Here is a 24,795-nt window from a genome sequence, read left to right as displayed (position 1 = left end):
GAGAAACTCAGCAATTGCCAACTGACCAGTTTTAATTATCAATGATAATAGTTGACGACTGTTACTGACTCCAAAAATATCACTTAATATCTCTCAGTAATATTTCAAGAACTTTTGTATTTAGTTTCATGAGATTCCTCAAGTTTCTGCTTTTTGAAGGAGGTTAATCGGTGAGAACAGAACCAGGCCACTATAAATAAAGCTAGGTTTATGTTATAAACTCGTGTATATTGTTTTCTTTTCATTATTCCCAAATTTCCGAATACCTTATTGTTTTCGTGGTCATTGTAGGATTATCGAAAAGACAGTTAGACTACTGGAAGGATTAGAGTACTGAAAACGTCGGTAACCCGCAAAATTATAATTTGCGTAATTACTGGTGGTAGGACCTCTTGTGAGTCCGCGCGGGTAGGTACAACCGCCCTGCCTATTTCTGCCGTAAAGCAGTAATGCGTTTCGGTTTGAAGGGTGGGGCAGCCGTTGTAACTATACTTGAGATCTTAGAACTTATATCTCAAGGTGGGTGGCGCATTTACGTTGTAGATGTCTATGGGCTCCAGTAACCACTTAACACCAGGTGGGCTGTGAGCTCGTCCACCCATATAAGCAATAAAAAAAAAACAATAAAATGGGAATAATAAATTCGAGATTAAATTGTGAAAGAAGTTTTAATTACTTCTACGAGGAAACACTACCCTCAATAGTCACGTTTACTGCATTGATTCGAAGGAATAAAACAGGTCGAATCAATCTTCAATTGAGACGTCCGCTCGCTTACAATTTATTTAAATTAACCTTCATGTCCTTTGACGCAGAGAATTAATTAGAGTATCTTTCCGGAACTCCTCAACTCTCCAATGAATTACCCTCCACGGTATTTCTGTAGCGTCATGAGCTTGATTTCTTTCAACTCTATGTGAAAAGAGCCCTAAGCAAAAGATTGGCTGGATAGAGCCTTTAACAACATTGAGCGATATTAGCCACTTACAATCAGGTTCGTAAGCTTTTATGTCTTTGATGGCCGAAAGGAATAGTGATTAAAACTTACAATGTCAGGTTTCTTTATGCCGCGGTGTTCCGCAGGGGTCTGTCCTGGGCCCTCTGCTGTGGAACATCGGTTACGACTGGGTCCTGCGGGGCGTCGTACGGGGTCCCCTCCCCGGGCTGAGCGTAATTTGCTACGCAGACGACACTTTGGTCGTGGCTCCGGGGAGGGACTACCGGGAGTCTGCCCGTCTGGCGTGCGCAGGCGTGGCACACGTCGTCACAAGGATCCGACGGTTGGGACTCGAGGTGGCGCTCGACAAAACCCAGGCCCTGCTTTTTCACGGGCCGGGACGAGCGCCGCCTGTGGGTGCCCACCTCGTGATCGGAGGCGTCCGCGTCGGGATCGGGACCGGTCTTCGGTACCTCGGCCTCGAACTGGATGGTCGGTGGAACTTCCGCGCTCACTTTGAGAAGTTGGGCCCTCGACTGATGGCGACGGCCGGCTCTCTGAGCTGGCTTCTTCCAAACGTCGGGGGTCCCGATCAGGTGGCGCGCCGCCTCTACATGGGGGTGGTGCGGTCGATGGCACTATACGGCGCTCCCGTATGGTGCCACGCCCTGACCCGCAAGAACGTCGCGGCGCTGTGACGTCCGCAGCGCGCGATCGCGGTCAGGGCGATCCGAGGATACCGCACCGTCTCCTTCGAGGTGGCGTGCTTGCTCGCCGGGGCGCCACCCTGGGACCTGGAAGCGGAGGCGCTCGCTGCCGATTACAGGTGGCGTAGCGACCTCCGCTCTAGGGGGAGGGTCGTCCCGGCGAAGGTGTAGTTCGAGCGCGGAGGCTCCAATCTCGGCGGTCCATGCTGGAGGCATGGTCTCGCCGCTTGGCGGACCCGTCGGCCGGCCTCCGTACCGTCGAGGCGGTCCGCCCGGTTCTCGCGGACTAGGGTGGGCCGCGACAGCGGATGCCTCACCTTCCGGCTGACGCAGATGCTTACCGGCCACGGATGTTTCGGCCGGTACTTGCATAAGATAGCCGGAAGGGAACCGACGGTGCAGTGCCACCACTGCGCGGACCGCGACGAGGAAGACACAGCGGAACATACATTGGCGCGTTGCTCTGGATTTGACGAGCAACGCGCCGCCCTCGTCGCGGTCATAGGAGAGGACCTCTCGCTGCCGCGCGTCGTGGCTACGATGCTCGGCAGCGACGCGTCCTGGAAGGCGATGCTCGACTTCTGCGAGTCCACCATCTCGCAGAAGGAGGCGGCGGAGCGAGAGAGGGAGAGCTCTTCCCTTTCCGCACCGATCCATCGCCGTCGAGCCGGGGGCCGGAGGCGGGAATACGCCCGTACGTCCCGGCCCCTGTAGGTAGCGGCCTCCCCCCGGTGAAGGTCAAGGGGCGACCTGAGGGGGTGAGGCCGCGCGGCGCGCTACCAGCACTCTAGCGCGCTGCCGTGGAATGAAAAGAGCGACCGGTCGACGGTGTATCGCGTCTCGACCCGGCAAGCTGGTTCTGGTCCAGCGGGGTATTCCGGGACACCAGCGGCACCGTCTGGGCGGCCCGACGGGCTGCCGTACCGAGACGGCCGACGTTTCAGAGCCTTCGATTCGCCTCGAAGGCTCCGTCGGCTGGGCGTCCTTGGGGTGAGCCGCGCCGTCTGGCCCCCCTACCTCAAACGGGTTCTGACCTCGGAGGGGATCGGACGTCGGGTGTAAGAGTGCAGGGGAGTCGTTTAGTGGGTGGGCCCTAAAATCCTTGGGCCCGCGGTCTGCTCACAACACCATGCAGATCGTTGAGTCTCACATACCCCGCGCGCCCCTCTTGCGCGGGGACCTCGTAGGAGGTTCGGCCCTCTAACCGAAAATAAAAATAAAAAAAAGGTTTCTTTATGCAGTTGAAATTTCGAATACTTCACAGCTTTAAATACGAATTTCATCATAGTCTTTGTTAATACTCTTATATTTACACACTTGGGTAATTTAACTTTAGAAGGGACAAATCGGTTGATGTCAGTTTAATAAAACAGAACGACTTTCACTTGTTACTTGTGAAAGTTTGCAAGCTGTGAGATTCTTAAGACCGTCTAGCAGGGTGCAACTCAATGGCGCAACTCATTTTACTACTACTTGATGAATATTCCACTGCGACCCTAAACTAGGATTTTCTCATATTATCATTATTATTATCTATATATATAACTAGCGAACCGCCCTCGCTTCACTTCGGAAAAATGAAACAAAAAATAAATAAAAAAAAATTATAAAAAAAGTAGCCTATGTTCATCAGGGACAATGTCGGCTTCTAATGGAAAAAGATTTTTTCAAATCGGTCCAGTAGTTTCGGAGCCTATTCGAAACAAACAAACAAACAAATCTTACCTCTTTATAATATTAGTATAGAAAATGAATTGCTGTTCGTTAGTCTCGCTAAAACACGAGAACGGTTGGAACGATTTGGCTAATTTTGGTCTTGAATTATTCGTGGAAGTCCAGAGAAGGTTTAAAAAGTTGAAAAAATATGAAAGTGCTTGGAATTATATAAAAACAAACAATTTTGTTTTTCCTTAGATGTGTCCCCTTGATGTGTCTTTGATTTATCGATTGAGGCACTACGAAGTCTGCCGGGTCAGCTAGTATGCATTAAAAAAACTCTGTAAAGCTTCGAATTTGCAAATTAAATATATGCAAGCGTTTGATGTTTTTATTGTAATAATTCAACTGAGCGGAATTTACGATATGAGCCGCTTTTCTCAAGCCTGGTTAAGTTTATGCAATATATAGGTGTTCGTGTCATACAGACCAATCCAAAATATGTTTTTCATAAAATTATTAAAAACTGAACGTTTTGTGGTATATTGGACCCCTGTGCCTTCCTAAGCCGATATCTGCTGATGAATTATTGTAGAGCTCTCCTAAGAACATCAGAGGTTTCTTTGAGAGTACCATAAGCATACCACAGACGGCGTATAGTTTCCATAAATGGTTAATTTCATACATTTAGTGTTATACATAGTGGAGTGTGATCAGGTTTCTTAATTAAGGATATATTTTTCTAGTAGTAGACCGTATCGTGAGCCCCTCATGTGTGAGATTTCCCCTACTTCTGCCGCAAAATAGTTTTGCCGCTGGAACAGTGAAAAGAGGGACTCTCGTTATACGATGTAATTAAAACTTCAATGTTGCTACAACTTCTCAAGTTGATTATCGGCATTAATGTTGCAAAGTCTATTGATACGCGACATCGCGTCTGCGATGGTTACCGTAAGACATGCAATTTAAGTAAAAGCAATCATCAATCTGTAAGTGGAGTCGAAAAGAAAAATAAAACTTATATAAATAAACAATAACAAAGATTGAAAATATCTGGATGTGAAAAAAAACGTTTCAGAAGCAAGAATCTTTTAATTAATATGATGACAAACAAAACGCATCAAATCAAATACTTGCAATTATAAGTGTCAGTTTGAACTACAATTAAAAACAAAAGAATTGTATAAAACCAGACGGAAGAATTCATTAATGAATCTGTGTCATTACGGAGTCCACGGGGATCCGATCAATTTATAGATAGAATCTAAAATGTCTATCCAAGGACAGATCGCTTTGGCGCTCATGGTCTACATGGCTGTGGGCTCAGTGGATGCGTCTCAAGAAGTCATGAAGAACTTATCCTTAAATTTCGGTAAAGCATTGGACGAATGCAAAAAAGAGGTCAGTAATTAATTATTAAATTAATTATTAAAACAAGAATTGAATCATAAAACTTTTTATAACGTACTATTTACGATTTCAAATACAGACAGACATCGTTGTCTGATTATGGTATTTCTTTATTGTCAAATGAGAATAATAGTTCCTAGGTCATTTGGTATTAAGTGGTTCCTGGCACCTATGAAGCTCACAATGCCACAGCCACACACAGTGGTTTGTGGAATATAAACCAATATGAAACCAAAATACTCTAAGTATTTTGACATTTATATGTCAAATAACAAAAAAATATTCGCCTTCTTCTTTTGCCATTACCTGTACTCTTCCTCCATTACTGAAGGTTGCTAGTTAGCTCCTCAAGTTTGTGCTTGTCAAGGACACATCCGAACTCAGTTGGTTTTGGCCGACTTGATACCAATGCACTCTCTGACACGTCGGGACCATCACGTCTGGCGTCTTCTCGCTTCGTGCTTATCAGCTATCTTCCTTATCTTGTAGCAATTGATATTAGTACCTGTACAGTACGTATTCTAGATATACGACCTTCGCAAGGTATGATTTTTTGGATGAGATTCAGTCTTATTCAGCCCACATTGATTAGAACTATTGTGTTTTGAATCTTATCTGACTAACCGACGTAGCACCCCAAATTTAGACCACTTTACTTCAGGCTATTTAATTAAAACAAAACCTTACCCCAGATGACGCTAACAGATGCGATCAATGAAGACTTCTACAATTTCTGGAAAGAGGGATATGAAATTAAAAACCGGGAGACTGGATGCGCTATAATGTGCCTTTCCACCAAGCTAAACATGCTCGACCCTGAAGGAAACCTTCATCACGGAAACGCTATGGAGTTTGCCAAGAAACATGGAGCCGGTAGGTGAAATTTGGCCTTAGGAACAATCTATCGTCTCACTAAAGCTTACATTGGATACAATTGTCGAAACTAGCCCTCTAGATCTAGCTATACAGGTATATTTTCAGCTTTTATGTTGTGAATTCACGAATATTCTTTTTTAATTTGCTTAACTTACAAGTTCACAGCGTACCTTATGATGGTATCCGGAACTTCTAGACAAAATAACGTTCGATTCCCAGCCGGGAACTACTAATTGACTCGAATTAATCTGTATTCGAGGTTTGGTTGTACTGATCTTATATCGTAGGTGTGTTTTCGGTACCCATACCATAGGATTTAATTTGGATTGCAGAACGCTTGGCTAATTTTACTTCATGCCCAGAAGTTCTTGCTTGGTCAACTTATCTGCCCACTCCATAAAACCTTACCACACAATTTGTTTAGATGAGACGATGGCCCAACAACTGATCGACATAGTGCATGGCTGCGAAAAGTCCACTCCAGCTAACGATGACAAGTGTATCTGGACCCTCGGTGTCGCGACCTGCTTCAAAGCTGAAATCCACAAATTGAACTGGGCTCCGAGCATGGACGTAGCAGTGGGAGAAATTTTAGCTGAAGTTTGAGAATCTACCTTCAAATACAATTAAAGAAATGTATTGATGTTATAATTTATTGTTTAAGTTTATTTTTCATTAAAGTTTTGTTGCAAGCAGGATCATGATTCTAATATGAGATTCTTTTATTTATAAACTCATGGTCAGAACAAATCTGAGGATTTTTAAGTTAATACCATCATATATTTTAACCATTATATTCCATTACTTGATTGTTTAATGGATAGAAATGAAGACTGATAAATTTATTCTATTCCGTTAATTATGAAATACATTATCGTGGATAAATCACATGCGGTCTGGCTCCAAAGTAGGATTCCCTCTACTCTAAAGGTTTAAATATAATATATAAATTTATATATATTAAATCCTCAAACACAAAGCAAAATTGTTCGTCACAATTTCCACAAGTAGGAATCGAACTTCCGACTCTCGACTTCGGACTCAGAGGCGCTAACAACCGCGCTACCGTATTTGTCTCTTATTATTGAGGTCCTTTGGTCTAAGCTTCCATCATTCATATAGTCGTGACACCGACATGACACTGCAGAATTTGCATTCCCGACGACATATGGAAGGGTAATTCCATATATCCCACATCTGTGTAAGCTAATATCTCCGAAGCCCGATATTTCTATCTTGACCAATTTGAAAGATCACGAAGCATCATATCATAATTAAGTGTTAATCAGTTAACTCGGGATCAAATTAACACAAACGTAACCGACATCACTAATTAACTTAAGAGCGCATAATTATAAAAGTGGTCAATTAAAAATACCTTTAAATATGAATTGAATAGCAGCCGAAGATATTTCAATTGATAAAATGAAGCTGCAAGTTGTACTAGTGGTTTTAACCGTAGAAATGGTTTGTGGATCCCGAGATGTGATGACTAATCTGTCTATACAGTTTGCAAAACCTTTGGAAGCTTGCAAAAAGGAGGTACGTGTCATCTGTGCTACGATTAAAATGCTAATTAAAAAAAGATTGGGCTGAAATTTATATTGGATATATGGTTAAAATCCATCTGATTTTTTTATTTGTGTATGAAGTGTCTGACTTGTCATTGAGAATTTTTGCTTTAATTTTTTTTTATTATGTGCGTTCTTCTGCATTCAATCTGTGACCATACTGCAGGAATTGACGAATCGACAATTTTCTTCTAGAACTCAGGTCCGTATACCTATTAAAGGATAGAGAGATTTTCCAGATGAACAGGGTTAATTAATTTAGCTCATCAATTTATCAACATCCTATGGTGATGAATATTTTGAGTCCCAACTTTTGGAAAGAACTTTGTAACACGATTTCATTATAAGATATATCTTTCATTATAAGACATTAAATTTACTAATAAAAAAATATATAAAACTGTTCGCCTAAACACCATTATATGTTTGGCATTCATTTACTATCAAGATATGTTTCCGCACCTATAACTCAAGATCCTGCGTGATCGTAAACTAGGGTTTCTAATTGAAGAACATTTATCATTTTTAAATATTGGGTAAATTATTTTTATTACACATTATTATTTTAACGTCACAATATTGGAAATTCGCTAAAATTTATTTTATCCACTTTTATAGCTAAATTACACCAAACACTTCTTTACAAATTTTAATCAACATGTATAAATATTATGTAGGTAAAATCTTAACGAGTTCCCGTGTAGAACTCAAGCTATTCAAAGAATGTATTTGTAACACCACCTAAAATTTCAGATGGGCCTCACAGAAACAGTTTTGAAAGATTTTTATAATTTTTGGATAGAAGATTATGAATTTACCGATCGCAATACGGGCTGTGCAATCCTGTGCATGTCCAAAAAACTAGAACTTATGGATGGAGATTATAATTTACATCACGGAAAAGCTCACGAGTTTGCTAGGAAGCATGGCGCTGGTTAGTTAAATTTTACATTATAGTTTGGAATAAGAAACAATCAAATATATTTCAAATAGATTTAGAATGACTTCATCATCTACTTTTACCGTGGCTCCACCTGCCAATGCAGCAGAGTTCGTTCGTAGTTCCTAGATCGACGAATCCTGGATGAGCTCTGACACACTATATTTTCAGGACTCATTTCTGTCACGCACTCAAACTGGAATGAACTCCCCTCTTCACTGCTACCTGAGCGATATTACATTTCCGTTTTTAAACGAGGCTTGAAGAGCGTCCTTGACGGAAGTCCTTAAGTTTGTTCCTGATAGTAATTCACCATGTAGTAGATCGTTTATTCCTCTGTCTTTTAAAGCACTCACCTGTTTCTTGTCTGTTTCGCAAACCGGTACTGGACCTTGTACATATACTCCTGAATTTCATAAAAAAAAATATCACCAGACTAGACAGAAAAGAACCTGATAAGATTTCTTGGCTATTAAAACAAATAAACGTAAAAAAGTATTATTGTGACCGTGTAACTAAAAATAGGTTTGTGAGAACTTGCTTGTTCTTGTTTAAATTCTTAACATTTTGACTACGTCTATGGCTCCTAAAAACCTGTAAAAATGTGATATTTTGAATTAACAGATGAAACAATGGCAAAACAGCTAGTGGACCTCATCCACGGGTGTTCGCAATCCGTCGCAACTATGCCTGATGAATGCGAAAGAACACTGAAGGTGGCAAAATGCTTCATCGCTGAGATCCACAAGTTAAAATGGGCCCCCGACGTGGAGCTCTTAATGGCAGAGGTCTTAAATGAGGTGTCTTGGAAGTCCTAACTCTGCATTCATTATGAAACTCTTAATTCGTATGTGGGGGCGCTTTTTCGAATGCTTAGATTTATTGATTTTTGTAAAATTATTAGAGGCTTTTTAATATTTAAAACATAAGTATCAAATCCCTAGCATACATACGTACATGTATGCTTGCTTATATTAAACACATTTTTTCCGTAGTTTTTCCCGTGTGGATTACATTTTGTAATACGTGGGCGAAGACCAGCTCAGCAGCGGTTGCTCATATTATTTCTCATGTTAAAACTATTTACATACCTAGTATCGTCATAATTGGTTCTGTGACTTGGAGACAGACAGACAAACTTTACAGAATTCAGAAATCTATGAAATAAACCAAACTTTTTTGCAACATCTAATTTTAATGAAAAGAAGCCTATGTTATGCTCCAAATTATTATTCTGTTCTGTCTTCCTGAGAAAACAACATGAAAATAATATTCGTTAACTAGTTACAGAGATGAGTACGAACAAATAAAAAGATAGTTAAAGATAATAATGAAAAATTGACTGGCTTGTGTACTGTTTAGTTTCTTTAGTTACCTCCTTTCTACTTGATTTCAATGGATATAGGTACACATTCGATCCTACTGTTTTGTTATATATATTGATATATTGATTGTAATGAGGATGAAGAGATACTAATTCCAAAATTATGCACTCATTGATTTTTTGACCAGCAATCAAGCAAGCACAAGCAGTTTTTAAATGTTTTATTTTAGAAGGAAAACAGTCGGACCAATGTTACATAAATTGTAACTATCATTTTATTTTTAACTGTAACGCCCATTCACGTTCATTGAGATGACAAATAATACGACCCAAGGCGCTCTTGAGGACACGATGCAATTTTAGTTTTAGCTTCAATTTAGGGACAATTCTTTATATTAACAATGTAGATTATTTTAAACATTTGTGATTTTCAAATTCACTTTGCTACAGTGTGTAATAAAATATATAACGCAAGTTTGTCATTCTTTTTTTCTTCCGTCCCAGTTTATTTATTATTCTCTTTTAGTAGTATCAGGCGCTAGAATGAACAGCTCTAAATAAAAGCTTAATTGTATGCAGCAGTCAGACTATGAAATATGACTACGTATAATGCAGAACATAAAAGTTATCTGCTGCTAATTTACATTTACATAATAATATATTACTCCATCGTCTATAATCCTAAACTAACTATAAATACGTCCATAGTATTGCGATCAACGTCATTTTGATTTTGGAATAGTGAAACACATAAAGATGCAGTAGAAAGTCTTAATTTTTGCATTAGAAGATCAAAACTATCCAAGTGTGATCCAGTATAAATAGGCATGTGGTACAGCAGCTATCAACTGTCTGGTTAAAAGCAAATGGTCATGTCATATAACATGATAAATTTTATGTTCTTTATGCGCTTATCGCTCGAGAAGAATAATGTTCCAGCAGTCGGGTGACCAATTGAAAGACGCGCAGTTGAATTGACATCCTGAACGAAACGTTGCTTGTTTCTAAACTTTAAATGTGCCACTTAGTTTTTTACTACCCAGTTATTTTTGCCCAGGAAGTCTAGTGTGGAGTGGTGGCCAGTCGCCCGCCCAGTGGAGAGCTGCGAATTATCGGAAAGGCTCATTGTGTAATCAGGCTTCATATTTTTTTTTAACGCTTAGATCGGTCGACGAGCTCACAGCCCACCTGGGGTTAAGCGGTTACTAGAGCCCAATGACATCTACAGCGTAAATACGCCACACACCTTGAGATATAAGTTCTAAGGTCTCAGTATAGTTACAACGGTTGCCCCACCCTTCAAGCCGAAACGCATTACTGCTTTACGACAGAAATAGGCGGGGTGGTGGTACCCACCTGCGCGGACTCATAAGTGGTCCTACCACCAGTGATTACGCAAATCCTAATTTTGCGGGATGGTTTTTATTACACGATGTTATTCCTTCACCGCGGAAGTCAATCGTGAACATTTCTTGAGTACGTATTTCATTAGAAAAATTGGTACCCGCCTGAGATTCGAACACCGGTGCATCGCTCAACATGAATGCACCGGACGTCTTATCCGTTAGGCCACAACGACTTCAAATCAAATATATTTGGACCAGGAAGTCTAGTTAGTGTAGCTGGCCAGTCGCCCACTCAGTGGAGAGTTGCGATTAACCGGAACGGCTCATTGTATAATCAGGATTCATGGTAATAATTGTTCACGATTACCTACCCCTTTAACAGAAATACGGCAATATTGTGTCCGGCATCTGAAAAAGGAGCTAAACATCCGAAAAAGGCTTTCTTCCATCTGCCGGGAACATGTTATGAGCTTCTTCGGACACATCACGCGGTCTCCCAGACATTAATTAGAGGAGCTCATAATTACGGGTCGTATAGAGGGCGAGCGCGCCGTGGGAGAACACCAGCCAGATGGTCAGATCTAGTAAGAGAAGCACTTGGTAGTCTGTACCATACGGTCCATGCCTCCCATGGTCGAAAGTCACATGTGGTCGCGATCCTCAGCAGTGAGAGAACGATATAGATGAGATCTGAAAAAGTAGCGGTGTTAGACGAGCTAGCAGTTCATCTTATTGAATGTAGAAGTGATCACAATTGTGCTATTAAATTCCTTATTCTCTTTGTGAATAGATATGTCACAGCCACACAACGCAAGGCAAAGGCTTCGTCCTAAATTCAAAACCCAAAACACCTCACTTCGGATCCTTCCGATCTACTTTCGGTGCTTTTATTCAATTTCATTTCAAGCACTGGTCACCATTCTTATCGAACCTATACAATGCTACGAAGGGTTCGTCGTGAAAATTAACCACAGACACAGCCCACTGAGTTTCTCGCCGGATCTTCCCAATGTGTCGCGTTTCCGATCCGGTGACAGATTCAGCGAAGAACTGCCCTTATTAGGGTTAGTGTTAGCAAGTCGTTCGGTGAAGCTATGTTAATGTCTCGAGGTTACTCGCATAGCTAAACAAAAAAAGTCAAAGTAGAGTTTGTTCAACCAACGATGAAAAAACTAATGATATTACGATTAAATAATCGCACACGCCGCTGTGACGGTAATTAAAAATCAATAACTCCAAATCAATTGGGAAAATTAGAACAAAGCCTTAATTAGAACTCCAGCGTTTTTAATTAAGAGTTGAAGAATGCGTAAACCTAAAAAGAATTGCGATCGATATGAAGCAACGTCTGAGAGTACTGTTACTGAGGTTTTGTATTTTACAAACTGTGCTCAGTGAATCCGGTGTGGACGTGGTAAAGAATCTTAGTTTGTCTTTTGCGAGATTCTTTTTAGAGTGCGACGAAGAGGTAGTTACTTTGAATTATTATTTTTAGCGCATAATTAGTGAACGAACTCATGACGTACCTGGTGTTGAGTCCTTAACCACCCCTCAAACCGCAGCCTATGAGTCGTTCGCGGTAGAAACAGGCAGGATAGTGGTACTTATCCGTTTGGACTGACGCGTCCTATCCAATGAACACAGGTTGGCGAGCGCAGTGGGCTGGTGCAGGACTATGGGAACACTACTTCCTGTTACTGTTGAATCCATTTATTGCCTTTGATGACACCTACAATAAAATATGGCCTAGTTCTTCTATTCTAGGATAACGCACAGCCTAAATTATCAACGATAAATTTGATCAACGGTATATGGCATAAACAATTGGACTATGCCAATTTCACGATGCTTTGTAATCTGGTATGCGAATAAAAGAAATATCTCTATTTGGTAAATGTTTTCAATAACAAAATTTATGAAACAGTCTCTCAAGTACTGTTCTTGGAAGTCATAAGTTTTCAGTCTATTGCTTCTCTCAATTTTTTTTATTGCCCTTGTTTTTATTGCCGAGCATACGGCCCACCTGATGGGGAGTGGTTACCGTCGCCCATGGACTTCAGCAATGCCAGGGACAGAGCCAAGCCACTGCCTACCGCAAGAAATTGTCAAACATAAAAACAAAAAAAATTACTATATGAAAAGTACTTTTAGCAAATCCAATGAATCGAAACCTAAAGTGTTACAGAAATTTTAATTACATATTCAAGAGACATGATTGCAAAATAATTTGCTAAAGTAGACTAATAAATTAAATTATTCACTAAATTAATTAGAAATGGTGTAAATCACTTGAGAATTTTTAGAGACACTTCCAACCAGAAGTTCGGCTAAAAGTTATGACGTTTTGGTATTCTGAAAGCTCGACATGGGATAGAGATGTTGGTTGTGCTTTCTTGTGTATCTTTAAGAAAATGGAAATTGATAATCCACAGGACCCTTCATATAGAACTCATTTGGAACTTTTAAGTTTTGCAAACAGTGAAGGTACTTAGATATTAAAAATCAATCTCTCAATAATTCTGTTAAGATTCCGAAAGACAATAATGTTAATAGCACAAGCAGATACATGAAATGTATAAGTCTCTGAAGTAGGAATTTACATTTATATTACTCCATCGTCTATAATCCTAATCTAAATATTTTAGGACGCTTAAATAAAAGCGGCTCTATATAAAATAATAAAGTGTTTATTTTTATGTAAAAATGTATGTACCTACAATCTGTTTTCTTATGGCGGGGATCATGGCCTCCTGGATTTTTTTAGCCGCGCATGCGCGTGACTGAACCAAAGATTTCGCCACACTATAAATACTTCCATAGTGTTGCGATTAACGCCATTTTGAGGTTTGAATATTAAGTGAGACTCATGAAGATGCAGTGGAAAGTCTTAATTGGTTAATTGGAAGAACAAAACCATCGAAAGTGTGATCAAGTAGTAATAAGCATGTACAAACAGATATCAACTGTCTGATTAAAAGCAAATGGTCATATCATATAACATGATAAATTTAAACTTCATTAACTAATAACCCAATACAACAGTAACCATTATTTTTATAACTGCAATAAAGAACGTATAATAAAATTTTCTTGTTCATTTCTAGTGACAAACACACAATCAATTACTTTATAAAATGTCTTAGGTCATTCCGTCATTGGACTTTTTTTGCAGATAATAAAATTGCTAATCAAATGGTGGAAATATTCTATGCGTGTGGTGAGAATACCGAAACAGATCCATGTCTGTGGGCGTTGGAGCAAGTCAAATGTTACAAAAATAGGATCAACCAGTTAGGTTTGACTCCGACGTTCTAATATTGATAAATACGTAATAAATAATGTTTTATGGAGACAGTTGTATTATTCGTCCTCATTATTTTAATTGACGAAGATTTGCAGACGAAACAACGCTTCATAAGATGTCAGTCGCCAACGAAACCTGTTTTTGTTGAGTTCCTTGAGTGGATGCATCTTTCGGGCGAATGGAATGTGATTGACTTCCAGAGATTGAAAGTGAAGTTTAGCAAAACACTGATCAGAACATTGTCCAGGAATTGTAGTTAATATAAAAGTTAGACGAACAACCCGGTTATGGTGGATGATTTTTGTAGTTTCTAAGAATATTCCTTCGATATTCCAATAGCGATTTATTGTAAAACATTCTTGCTATAATCGATACGAGTTCTAGTCGAGCCGCAGCGGTCGTGGCTTGAAAGTTAAGACGGCCGGTGTCCTTTTATTAAGCCATGCGACTGTTCCGGTGTTCGAATCTCGCAGGCGGGTACCAATTTCTCTGTTGAAATTCGTACTTAGCACATGTTCACGAATATCTCTCACGATGAAGGAATAACAGCGTGTGATAGTAATAATAATCCCCGAAAATTGTGGGATGCGTAATTACCAAACAGTTGAAACATAGACTTCATGCCTCAAGGTGGGTGGTGGCACTCACGTTGTAATGTCTATGTCTTCTGTAACCACTTAACAACTGATGGGTCAAGAGCTCGTTCCCCCTGCAAGTTAAAAAAGGCTTTATTTTTAGACGGCGACAGCTACGATATATACTGAACATATATCCATCATTTTATATAATAATATAATCAGTCTCAATTATAAGGCCCTTCAAAACAATGGATACAGATCGGACAGATGTGACACCATACAAAGTGGCAATAATTACAACATCGAAGTTATCATTAAGAGCATCCTTCCTGAAGTACTACATCATTTTGCAATTCACTAAAGTGCTAATTAACCAGTTAATAAAGAAGCGAGTGTGGCTAGTAATAATCAGATTATTGTTGGCGACGTACAAAAGACATTCCTCACAGCTACAAACTGATACTGTCTATGACCAGAGAAGAGTAAAATGGCGAGATACAATATAGTGGTTGCTGTACTGGTTCTTGGGGTAGTTGGTGCCAGAGGCTCTTCAGAAGCAATGAGACACATCGCAACAGGTTTCATTCGAGTCCTTGACGAGTGTAAACAAGAAGTGAGTAATGAATTCTATTTTGTTCGATTATTTCGATAATATGATTGAACAATATCGAGCACCAAAGCCAAACAAGCAACATTTACAAATCTTTATTACTGGGCTGCTCAGAACCGTTATTCTGCCTGTTTCTTACTTTGAAGATGAAGAAATTTCGGCTTTAGGTATTGGCGTTGTGTTGTTCTATTAAAATTTAATTAACCAATTATTACTTCAATAACACCGTCAGCTCGGTCTCACGGACCACATCCTGACAGACATGTATCACTTCTGGAAGCTGGACTACTCTATGATGACTAGAGAGACAGGGTGCGCCATAATATGCATGAGCAAGAAGCTGGATCTGATCGACGGAGACGGGAAACTACATCACGGGAACGCACAGGCCTACGCTCTGAAGCATGGCGCTGGTATGGAGCTTGCAAAACATTTAATTAAGTAATTTGTCTCGACAGAGCCAAACGGTCCAGTATCAATTGTTTCAACTTTACATAGTTATGTACCCAAAATAATTGTAGTGAATTTTTAATTAGATATTTACAAAATGACATAAAGGGAGGAAAAGAGTGGACATGCGGCGATTTCAATATCGAGAAATAGTCTTCTTCGGGAATAGTCTGTCGCGGTAGGTAGCTAGCGGTCGTGCCTCTGGTATTGCTGACGTACATGAGCGACAGTAACCACTCACCATTAGGTGGATCGTATGCTCGTCTGCCTACAAGGGCAATATAAAAATATTCAATATGAAGATTTGTTGGTTAAATCAAATATCAGCCTAATAGCATCATTAGGAAGACAAAGCGAGAGTCATTTTATCTACTTGACTTTACTATTCTACTGTGACTATGATCCCGGAACACACGCTACATGTCGGCTTTAGAAAGAACACCGAAATTTTTCCAGAAATCTCCGCACAGCAGAGTACGAGTAAAGTGACGGATAGGCGGCTTGGCTCTGCGCCTGGCATTGCTGAAGGCCATGGGCGAGGGTAACCACTCACCATCAGGTGGGCCGTATGCTCGTCTGCCTACAAGGGCAATAAAAAAAAAATAGTAGCGATCTAAGCTAACAAGGCGCAATCACAAAATTGTCCGAAATCATTCTTTTCCAGCCACTGAGGTAGCTGCAAAACTGGTGGAAGTGATCCACGGGTGTGAGAAGCTGCACGAATCGATAGACGACCAGTGCTCCAGAGTACTGGAGGTGGCCAAGTGTTTCAGGACTGGCGTGCACGAGCTCCACTGGGCACCGAAACTCGACGTCATTGTAGGAGAAGTTATGACGGAAATATAAAATAAATAAGCCTTTAAGATGTGTTTTAAACAATCATTTTTTTCTGCAACTTTTCTCCTGGAGTTAAAAAGCTGCTAAAAAGTTGCGTATATGAAGTCTCTATAAGCTCTAGAAGCCCGTAGAGCACCTGGTAAGTTGTGAGCTTACCCAATACCATATACCATTTTCAGAAGTGAGTATTTTGAAATACAAACTTAAATTGGATTTTAAAAGACAATAATTGTTTTTTATTTGGCTTGAAGTTAAAACGGCATTTAGGTCTCTTGTTCGACTTACCTTTAAAATAGGAGACAGGTTACAAACAAGACATTGAAATTAAAATAATGCCTAGTCTGTTTTTTTGTGTTTCTGAAAGCCATTCTGTACAATTTTGTATTATTGTACAAATCGTCAGTTTTATATCTGACGAAGTAAACAAACTATACATAGTTTCCATGTTAATCTGATATTTTTGGCCCAATATTCTATTAAATATTTGTTTAATTAGGCACCCAAGAAACCACCATAACATTTTACTGCACGGAGTGTTTTTTTTTTTTAAGAAAGTCTAATACATAGAATAACATTATACATCAATTGTATTGAAAACTACTTGAAGATCAATTCATCATCTTTGTAAAAATATAAAAAAAATCTGATAACAGCGCCCTGCAATGGTTAAGAATCACCCTCCTGCGATGGGGTAAACAATATTTCGTCGTGATCACAGCGCTCAGGTGTTGAACTCACAGGGGATGCGTTGCATAGGGAAATACGAAAACAAAAAGGGAGCTTTTCTTCTCTAATATTTCCCTCTGGTATACAATGTAAGGTGTTGCTACTGAATTAGATCATTAAAATAAATTATTTTGTTAAAACATAGTTGCCTGGTGTAATAACTCATCTTAGTGCCGACGTCCAGCCCGCATTCGACTCGAATGAAAGTTGTCGATAAATGAATTCTTTTTAACGCAGTTCCACCCCTAACTCAACTTGTCAGTAGATTGATCAATTGATTGAGCAAGTACGTATATTATTAGAAAAATCGGTACCTGCCTGCGGGATTCGAACACCGGTACATCGCTAGATACGAATGCACCGGGCGTCTTATCCTTTAGGCCACCACGACTTCTGTTTATGTAGCACCTAGAGTGCTATAATAATTATTAGTATTCTTTACCGTTAAATTCATTGTTACGTAAGAAAGATTTAAAGTTGATTTGTGTTTAACTGCTCAGATACAATTCAAAATAAGTATGATTTTTTCTATAGATCTAGGCTTTGTCAATTGTTTCCTAACGCCCTGTATAAAAGTCGTATTGTTGGCAGCAGGTGTCCCTTACGTGCCTGTTCTTCCCTAAACTTATTTATTTTATTCTCTGTAATAAATGTTTATTGTGCTATTATTGTTATTGAATATTCGAGATAACCAGACGGGGGGGTTTTTGTACAAAGGAAAAACTGTTGGTTCCAGCTGGTTCCATGGTGGTAGGGCGTATTGTAAGTCCGCACGGGTGAATGCCAACATCCTGGTGGAACAACCGATTAACATTACAATTGAGACTATCACCTCATCTCTTATGATGGTGTTGCGTCTATTTCTTAGAGGTACCAAGAGGAGGCCAGGAAAATGAATAAATGCGATTCCTTGTTCAAATATCTACTAATTAAATTGTTTTTCAATATTTTACAAACATAGGTATAGTGACATGCGCGTCCATCTTTTTTCTAAAAATCTGACAATTGGTGCCACTGTTGCGTTCCCTGATTTCTGATTGTTTTGTGCGATATCACGTCACCGCTGGCCAATCACAGCCATCAATGTATGATGCGACATTGATCCGTCATCAGATTATACATATACTAGAAGTCCCGCAGTAGTCGAAATTCGACTATAATTGGAATTGTAAGTTTGTACACTATTATGATTGTATTTTATACTTCTATAATCACTAATTTCGCCAAGGCTACACTATAAAAAATATTAATAAAGACAAACAATATTTAATCTATTCTCAATTTGACCAGACGTCAAGAACAAAAGTTTGACAATAAATAGTATGCATGCGTGTGTGCGTCAAATACATGGTATGTAGTGTGTATAATGTTTTCTTTATTGATTTCATGTATCTTTTATGCATTATTTAAAAAAAATATTAGCATTGTGCACTTCTTCTCTATATTCTCTGTAAGTGTGGAAAATTTCATACTCCTCCGTCCGTGCAATTTTCGTTAAAAGGGATACAAAGTTTTTGCTTCACGTATTAATATAATAGATCTATATTTCTCATAACCTGTCAAAAGGCTCCAATAACCAATTTAGATCAGGTAGACCGTGGTGGCGGTGTCTGGCTTAGATGACGAAAGAAAGATTTTCCACCGAGCGGGTAATATTGCTCAGTCGACCGACGGTCCTAATGTTGTTATTCGGAACCTATATATGCAAACTTATCCGGAAAATGTCGTAAGCGAGATTCAGGTATCTGTCAAATATCTTGTGTTCTATCTATGACGGCTACCCGTCACATCTAGTTATCTAATGCATTATTAATACGTTATTAATTCGTGTCGGGAGTTGAATTCTGCATACGTTTAGTATGATTTAATTTTTATGAGCTCTGCTCTGACGACGGGCGGTGTGATAAGAGATGCCTAAATTATCTCGGTTCCACGTTAAAAATTCAATAATACACGCACTTTCTTTCAAAAACTTATACAGTAATTTCTCAGATTGTCATCTCTTGTCTTGTAATGTTACTGAATGCGAGATACAATAATACACGTCTGGGTAAATACTAATAATACGTGCATCTCAGCTGTGCATGTATTCCGTAATGAAGAGTAATCCATAGTACTTAGATTAACGTATGCACGCACGGGACCGCACCGTCTCCATTGTAATACGAACATTTTCCATGAACGATTTTTTATTTTATTTTTGTACCTATCTCTTTTTTATATATCTATACTAATATTATAAAGAGGAAAGATTTGATTGTTTGTTTATATTGAATAGGCTCCGAAACTACTGAACCGATTTCAAAAATTCTTTCACCGTTTGCAAGCTACACTATTCCCGAGTGACATAGGGTATTTTTTGAAAAAAATTAAGGATCCTTACTAAAACTCCAATAATGTAACTCAAGGTGTAAAAAAATTACCAAAAATATTTTTTACATCGCGTGCCCTGCGAAAACTATTGACGATAGAATAAAATAATGTATTACGACTTTGTAGAACACATTATTAATTACAAAAAATGTAGCGACAGCATATGTCTAACTATTATAGTTATGCGGCAATAAGTGTCCTTTTATTAAAAAAAAACAAAACAACGACAAATATCGTTGAAAATTTTAAATGTCTAACTATTATAGTTATGCCGCAATAAGTGTACTTTTATTTAAAAAAATAAAACAACGACAAATATCGTTGAAATTTTTGTTAAAGACCCGAGCGGAGCCGGAGCGGCTAGTTTCATATAAAATTGTTCATTTTCTATTAAAATAAAAATGACACAGTCTTCTTTATTAAAATAAATTCACTCATGTTGTTCCACTGAGTCAAAATGGTAGTATATCTGTCTGTTAATGGTGAGGGTTAAATAAAAAAAAAAGCTGAAGACACTGCTACTACTCACGGACGATTAGAAACTAATGATAGTCCGAAATGATAGATTTGAGTACTTCTTTTATCCGATTTTTTCCCGTCTCGTCTACAGTAGTGAAAACAGTAAAACCAGGGCTTAATGTAATACCATTTAAATTAATGAATGCGTTATGTCGTGTCGCCGGAACGGGTAATTAGACGTGTTTAATTGTTCGCGCTCAACTTTTGTTATATCTGAATAAAAAAGAAAGATAATGGATTAAATAAAAAGAATGGATTTCGAGGACGTAATAAAAAAAAATGTTTTCGTAGATTATTTGTTGATGGTAAACTCTTTGGAAACCCGCACGGGTCGGTAAGCACGCTTTGCTGATTTCAGCTTCAAGGTCTTCTTCTAGAACAGATGGCGACTTTGCGGCCAAATCACGCAAAATAGTAATGATTCCCCGGGCATAGCTTACCGTACTCCCAACCTCAAGTAAATACGCAAACAATGCTGGCTTGTATCGCACGATGTTATTTGGGTATTTAAGATCTTTTTTTCACTGTCCACCTGGTTTTAAGTGGTTACTGGAGTCCATAGACATCTACAACGTAAATGCGCCACCCACCTTGAGATATAAGATCTAAGATCTCAAGTATAGTTACAACGGCCGCCCCACCCTTCAAACCGAAACACATTACTGCTTCACGGCAGAAATAGGCGGGGTGGTGCTACCAGTAAAAAGATTTCTCTGAATATTAGTATATATTCAGAGAATTTACTACTACCAGCCTGCTGGATTTGATCACCGACACAGCCGCGTCGCTTGATGCGGTTACACCGGCCATCTTATCCTTTAATGTTTAGCGACGACACCTCGAGGCAAAATGTTTTAAAATCCTATTTATTCGTTTCAGGTATGTGTCATGCTGACCCCGAGAGATCTTCCTGGTAACAGGTAATAGTTTTATCGCTTACTGGTGGTAGGACCTCCTGTGAGTCCGTGCGGGTAGGTACCACCGCCCTGCCTATTTCTGCCGTGAAGCAGTAATGCGTTTCGGTTTGAAGGGTGGGGCAGCCGTTGTAACTATCCTGAGATCTTAGAACTTATATCTCAAGGTGGGTGGCGCATTTACGTTGTAGATGTCCATGGGCTCCAGTAACCACTTAACACCAGGTGGGCTGTGAGCTCGTCCACCCAACTAAGCAATAAAAAAAAAGCGTACTTAGCACGTAGACTGTACGCGATAACGTATCTAATACGTTGGCGGGAAACTGACGACGTAATTAAAGCCGGGCCAATGAGACATTCAAAGTAGCCGTCTTTGCTGCTGTCCTCTGACGGACTACAGCCATCAATAATAGTAGATTCAGAATGTTGACCTCACATTCTGTATTATCTTCAAAGAAAGTGAAGGGATTTGATTAAATTCATCTTGAAGCTCACCGAACTTATCTTAACTATTAAAATGTACGGTACTAGTAAACGGACCTGCACTTAGTAATCGTAAATCCCTTGTAGCCCCACGGAGGATATGTCCGTGGACGTTAAGGAAGGACACTGATCACACAGAGTTAGCAATATTCTGAACATGACAATTTTTCTTACTTTTGACGTTTCATCTTTCACATATAAATATTATTTTCTGTGCCAGTGAAGACGATCACATTCGCTTTGGCGCTTGCTGGAACACAGAGTACTGGGCTAGTAGAAACTCCAGTAGCTTCAGAGATAACATCCTCCCGATCCTTAGACCGGAATATGCGAATGTAGAAATAAGAAGGACAGTGTCTACTGTGGGATTGTTTTGCAACGAAGTTCCAATGGGACGATGCGGTACCCTTCCTAACCTAACCTAACCTAACCGGGAAAAAACGTCCGTAACGTAAGTTTTTTTTTACCTAATAGGCACACGAGCGTATGGCCCACCTGATGGTGAGTGATTACCGTCGCCCGTGAACTTCAGCAATGTCAGGGCAGAACCAAGCCACTGCCTACCTACCCACCTACATACTAGATCGAGACACTGTGTCGAATAACATTCTTCTAAAAAATGGCTGGATAGAATATGATAATGAAAGATGTCTTTCAAATACTTCTCTTATGCAACTACTTCGTTGTTGGTGGCAGACTATCACCTACAGAAAGGAGTTACATGGAGGTCACGGCTCTCATCAGTAAAGTGAGGAGAAACACGCAGCGAAAGAATTTTAAATATTATAGTGTGTGTAATGTTTTCTTTATTGATTTAATGTATCTTTTATGCATTATTTAAAAAAAATATTAGCATTGTGCACTTCTTCTCTATATTCTCTATAAGTGTGGAAAATTTCATACTCCTCCGTCCGCGCAATTTTCGTAAAAAGGGATACAAAGTTTTTGCTTCACGTATTAATATATAGATAATTATTCGCTGAGTTATAAAATATAAAGGCGTTAATTGAAAATTAAGTTTTTTTTCCGATAAATTAGTGCTTGGGCCGATCGTGCCTCTCTATCGCTTGTTCCGCGCTCTCGCTTGCACACTAAAAGGCGGAACGTGACACTTTTTCGTGCGTGCAGCCGGTGTTCATCGATTTTTTTTTTTTATGTCGCTTTTTAACATCTCGGGTCATTAGCGACCACTATTGGCTATTTACATTATATAATACAGTAGATTACACTAGTTTATAAACATTTAACATTTTCAAAAAATTTATGGTTTGCAGACATCCATCCTGATTTAGACAGTCATTCAAGTTATTAGGAACTTTACATAGTCTTTTTTCATTGTCAAATGCTGTACAATCTACTAATAGATGTAAAACAGTAAGGTCGTGTCCACACTTGCATTTATTTATATCTGTTTTAGTGATTAAATGGATATGTGTCATATTTGTGTGCCCAATACGCAATCTGGTGAATTTATTTATTTATGGTTATCACGTCAAAAATAATAATTCCCTGTCACTTCTACTGTTTTTTACGTCTACACAATATCATTCTCATTTGACACTAAGACAATTCTAAGGCTCCTCCGTGATCTGCGACACATTTGTGTCCCCCGGTCCAAACTGACAGTTGGTTCTTGTCCGAGATAAGATAAGACGTCTTAAGACCGAGTTAAATCTTTCTTAATTGACGATTAAGTTTGACCATTCGGAACGCAATGCTCACATACAGATTCATTTATTCAAAGGGAGTTCGTTAATGCGGGTCGGCGCGGCGCGCGGCGGCGTTACTTAACTGTAAAGTCGAGGTTCTGAGGTGAAGCATCTCCAAACGTGCTTTTAATGTTTTTGAATCATTTTGAATCCCATTTTCCGATAACGAAGTGTAATCGTATTTCCTGTGCACACTAAAGTTTTGAAATCGTGACTTAATAGTTAAGAGATAAAAAAAATTCTAAGGAAATACGTACTTATCACGTGTGTGCGTCGAACTGTCCCGAGAAAGGAATAAAATCGCGTAATAAATGTAAAAAGACGCGTTTTTAAACGTGACTTGTAGGGAGTACTTTACGGTAGGCAGCGGCTCTGCCACAGGAATTGCTGAAGTCCATGGGCGACGGTAACTATTCACCATCAGGTGGGCCGTATGCTCGTCCGCCTACAAGGGCAATAAAAAAATTAAGAATCATCATGAACTCGCACGTGTCGATGCCGCCCTCCTCCTTGTTGCGGTCATGAAGCTGACAAGCATTCCGGCTTACCATGCATTGACATTTAGACCTCAAGTTGTGAGCGACATTCACGTTGCATGTATGGACTCCATTACCCACTTAACACATAAGGGCCGTGAATCTGGCTGCCGATACGTTGATCAAAAAACCCAGTCTCTGTCTAGAGTTCTGGTATGGATCTCTATATAATGCCAAGGCGCACGTAAACGAGCTGTTTCTTGTTGAAACATACTTTGTGTGTCATCATTCTGTGGTTATCTGGAAAATATCAGATTTCAAATGGTTTTAAAACCACCCGCTGTAATGTACCTATATGTAAATATTTCTTACCACACCTCATACATTTTATAATATATAAAAATATTACTGCTTAAAATAACAAAGAAAATTACTGTAACTCAGCACAATCTGGTGTTGTGTTTCAGCTGACACAAACTCATCTTGTAATCGACGAAATAACGAATTAAATCTTTGCAAAGTATGACTAAAAGTATTAAAAAACAGGCATCGATTTTTCCTTTTAAAAGACATCTAGTGATGATTTTGTATAGCTGCTGTTAATGTTTGTACTTACTATCGGACACTAGATGGCGTTAAATTTTTTCATCTACACTTAAGTTGTAGGTACAGGTGAATCTATCAAAGTAAATGATGAACAAATTTATTTTACATAAAATTTTGTAATTAGTTTAATTTTATCAAGACGTGTGAGTTGACATCATGAATAATGTTTATTGGTAGTGGTGTGCTTGTACCCTCGTGGTAGTGGTGTGCTGGTAATGGTGTGGCGTGGTAATGGTCGGGGGAGTCCGTAAACAGTATAATACCAATGCCGCTAATCACTTTAAGATATGAACTCGAAGACTCCGTCGTATTTTACACAGTTATATCTCAAAATTACCCATCCGTGGAAGCTAACAGTATTCCTTACTACATCTCCAGTCAAATCAGTAAATTAATCAATTTCATCAAACATAAACACAGTCAAAGTCCGAACTACATAAAGA

General features: G+C 39.3%; 4 protein-coding genes and 1 long non-coding RNA gene across 13 annotated transcripts in view; all 5 read left to right on the top strand.

The window, feature by feature from the left end:
- The window catches only part of LOC101737057 (protein prickle), a 358,717-nt gene that overhangs the window by 136,028 nt on the left and 197,894 nt on the right, over positions 1-24,795 (top strand). The gene's annotated exons all lie outside the window — the stretch shown is intronic.
- On the top strand, positions 4,536-6,298 carry Pbp (pheromone binding protein). Its single transcript, NM_001044029.1, is given in 3 exon segments — positions 4,536-4,701; positions 5,403-5,583; positions 6,011-6,298. Coding segments are annotated over 3 exon segments (495 nt in total). The 5' UTR covers positions 4,536-4,569; the 3' UTR covers positions 6,193-6,298.
- Positions 7,012-9,248, top strand: LOC100036585 (pheromone binding protein 2). Its single transcript, XM_012690391.4, has 3 exons — positions 7,012-7,128; positions 7,911-8,091; positions 8,722-9,248. Exons 1-3 carry the CDS (start codon positions 7,012-7,014, stop codon positions 8,913-8,915), a joined length of 492 nt encoding a protein of 163 aa, XP_012545845.1. The 3' UTR covers positions 8,916-9,248.
- On the top strand, positions 13,601-14,117 carry LOC134200616 (uncharacterized). Its single transcript, XR_009975608.1, has 2 exons — positions 13,601-13,751; positions 13,940-14,117. It is a non-coding gene; the product is annotated as an uncharacterized LOC134200616 (long non-coding RNA).
- On the top strand, positions 15,126-16,572 carry Pbp3 (pheromone binding protein 3). The gene is made up of 3 exons (NM_001083626.1): positions 15,126-15,262; positions 15,492-15,672; positions 16,374-16,572. The coding sequence occupies exons 1-3, from the start codon at positions 15,137-15,139 to the stop codon at positions 16,553-16,555; spliced, it is 489 nt and encodes a 162-aa protein (NP_001077095.1). The 5' UTR covers positions 15,126-15,136; the 3' UTR covers positions 16,556-16,572.

This window comes from Bombyx mori, chromosome 19 (assembly GCF_030269925.1).
Source record: "Bombyx mori chromosome 19, ASM3026992v2".
Classification (NCBI taxonomy): domain Eukaryota; kingdom Metazoa; phylum Arthropoda; class Insecta; order Lepidoptera; family Bombycidae; genus Bombyx; species Bombyx mori.
The sequence above is the reverse complement of the archived record's forward strand: the minus strand, read 5'-3'. Positions and strand labels throughout refer to the sequence as shown.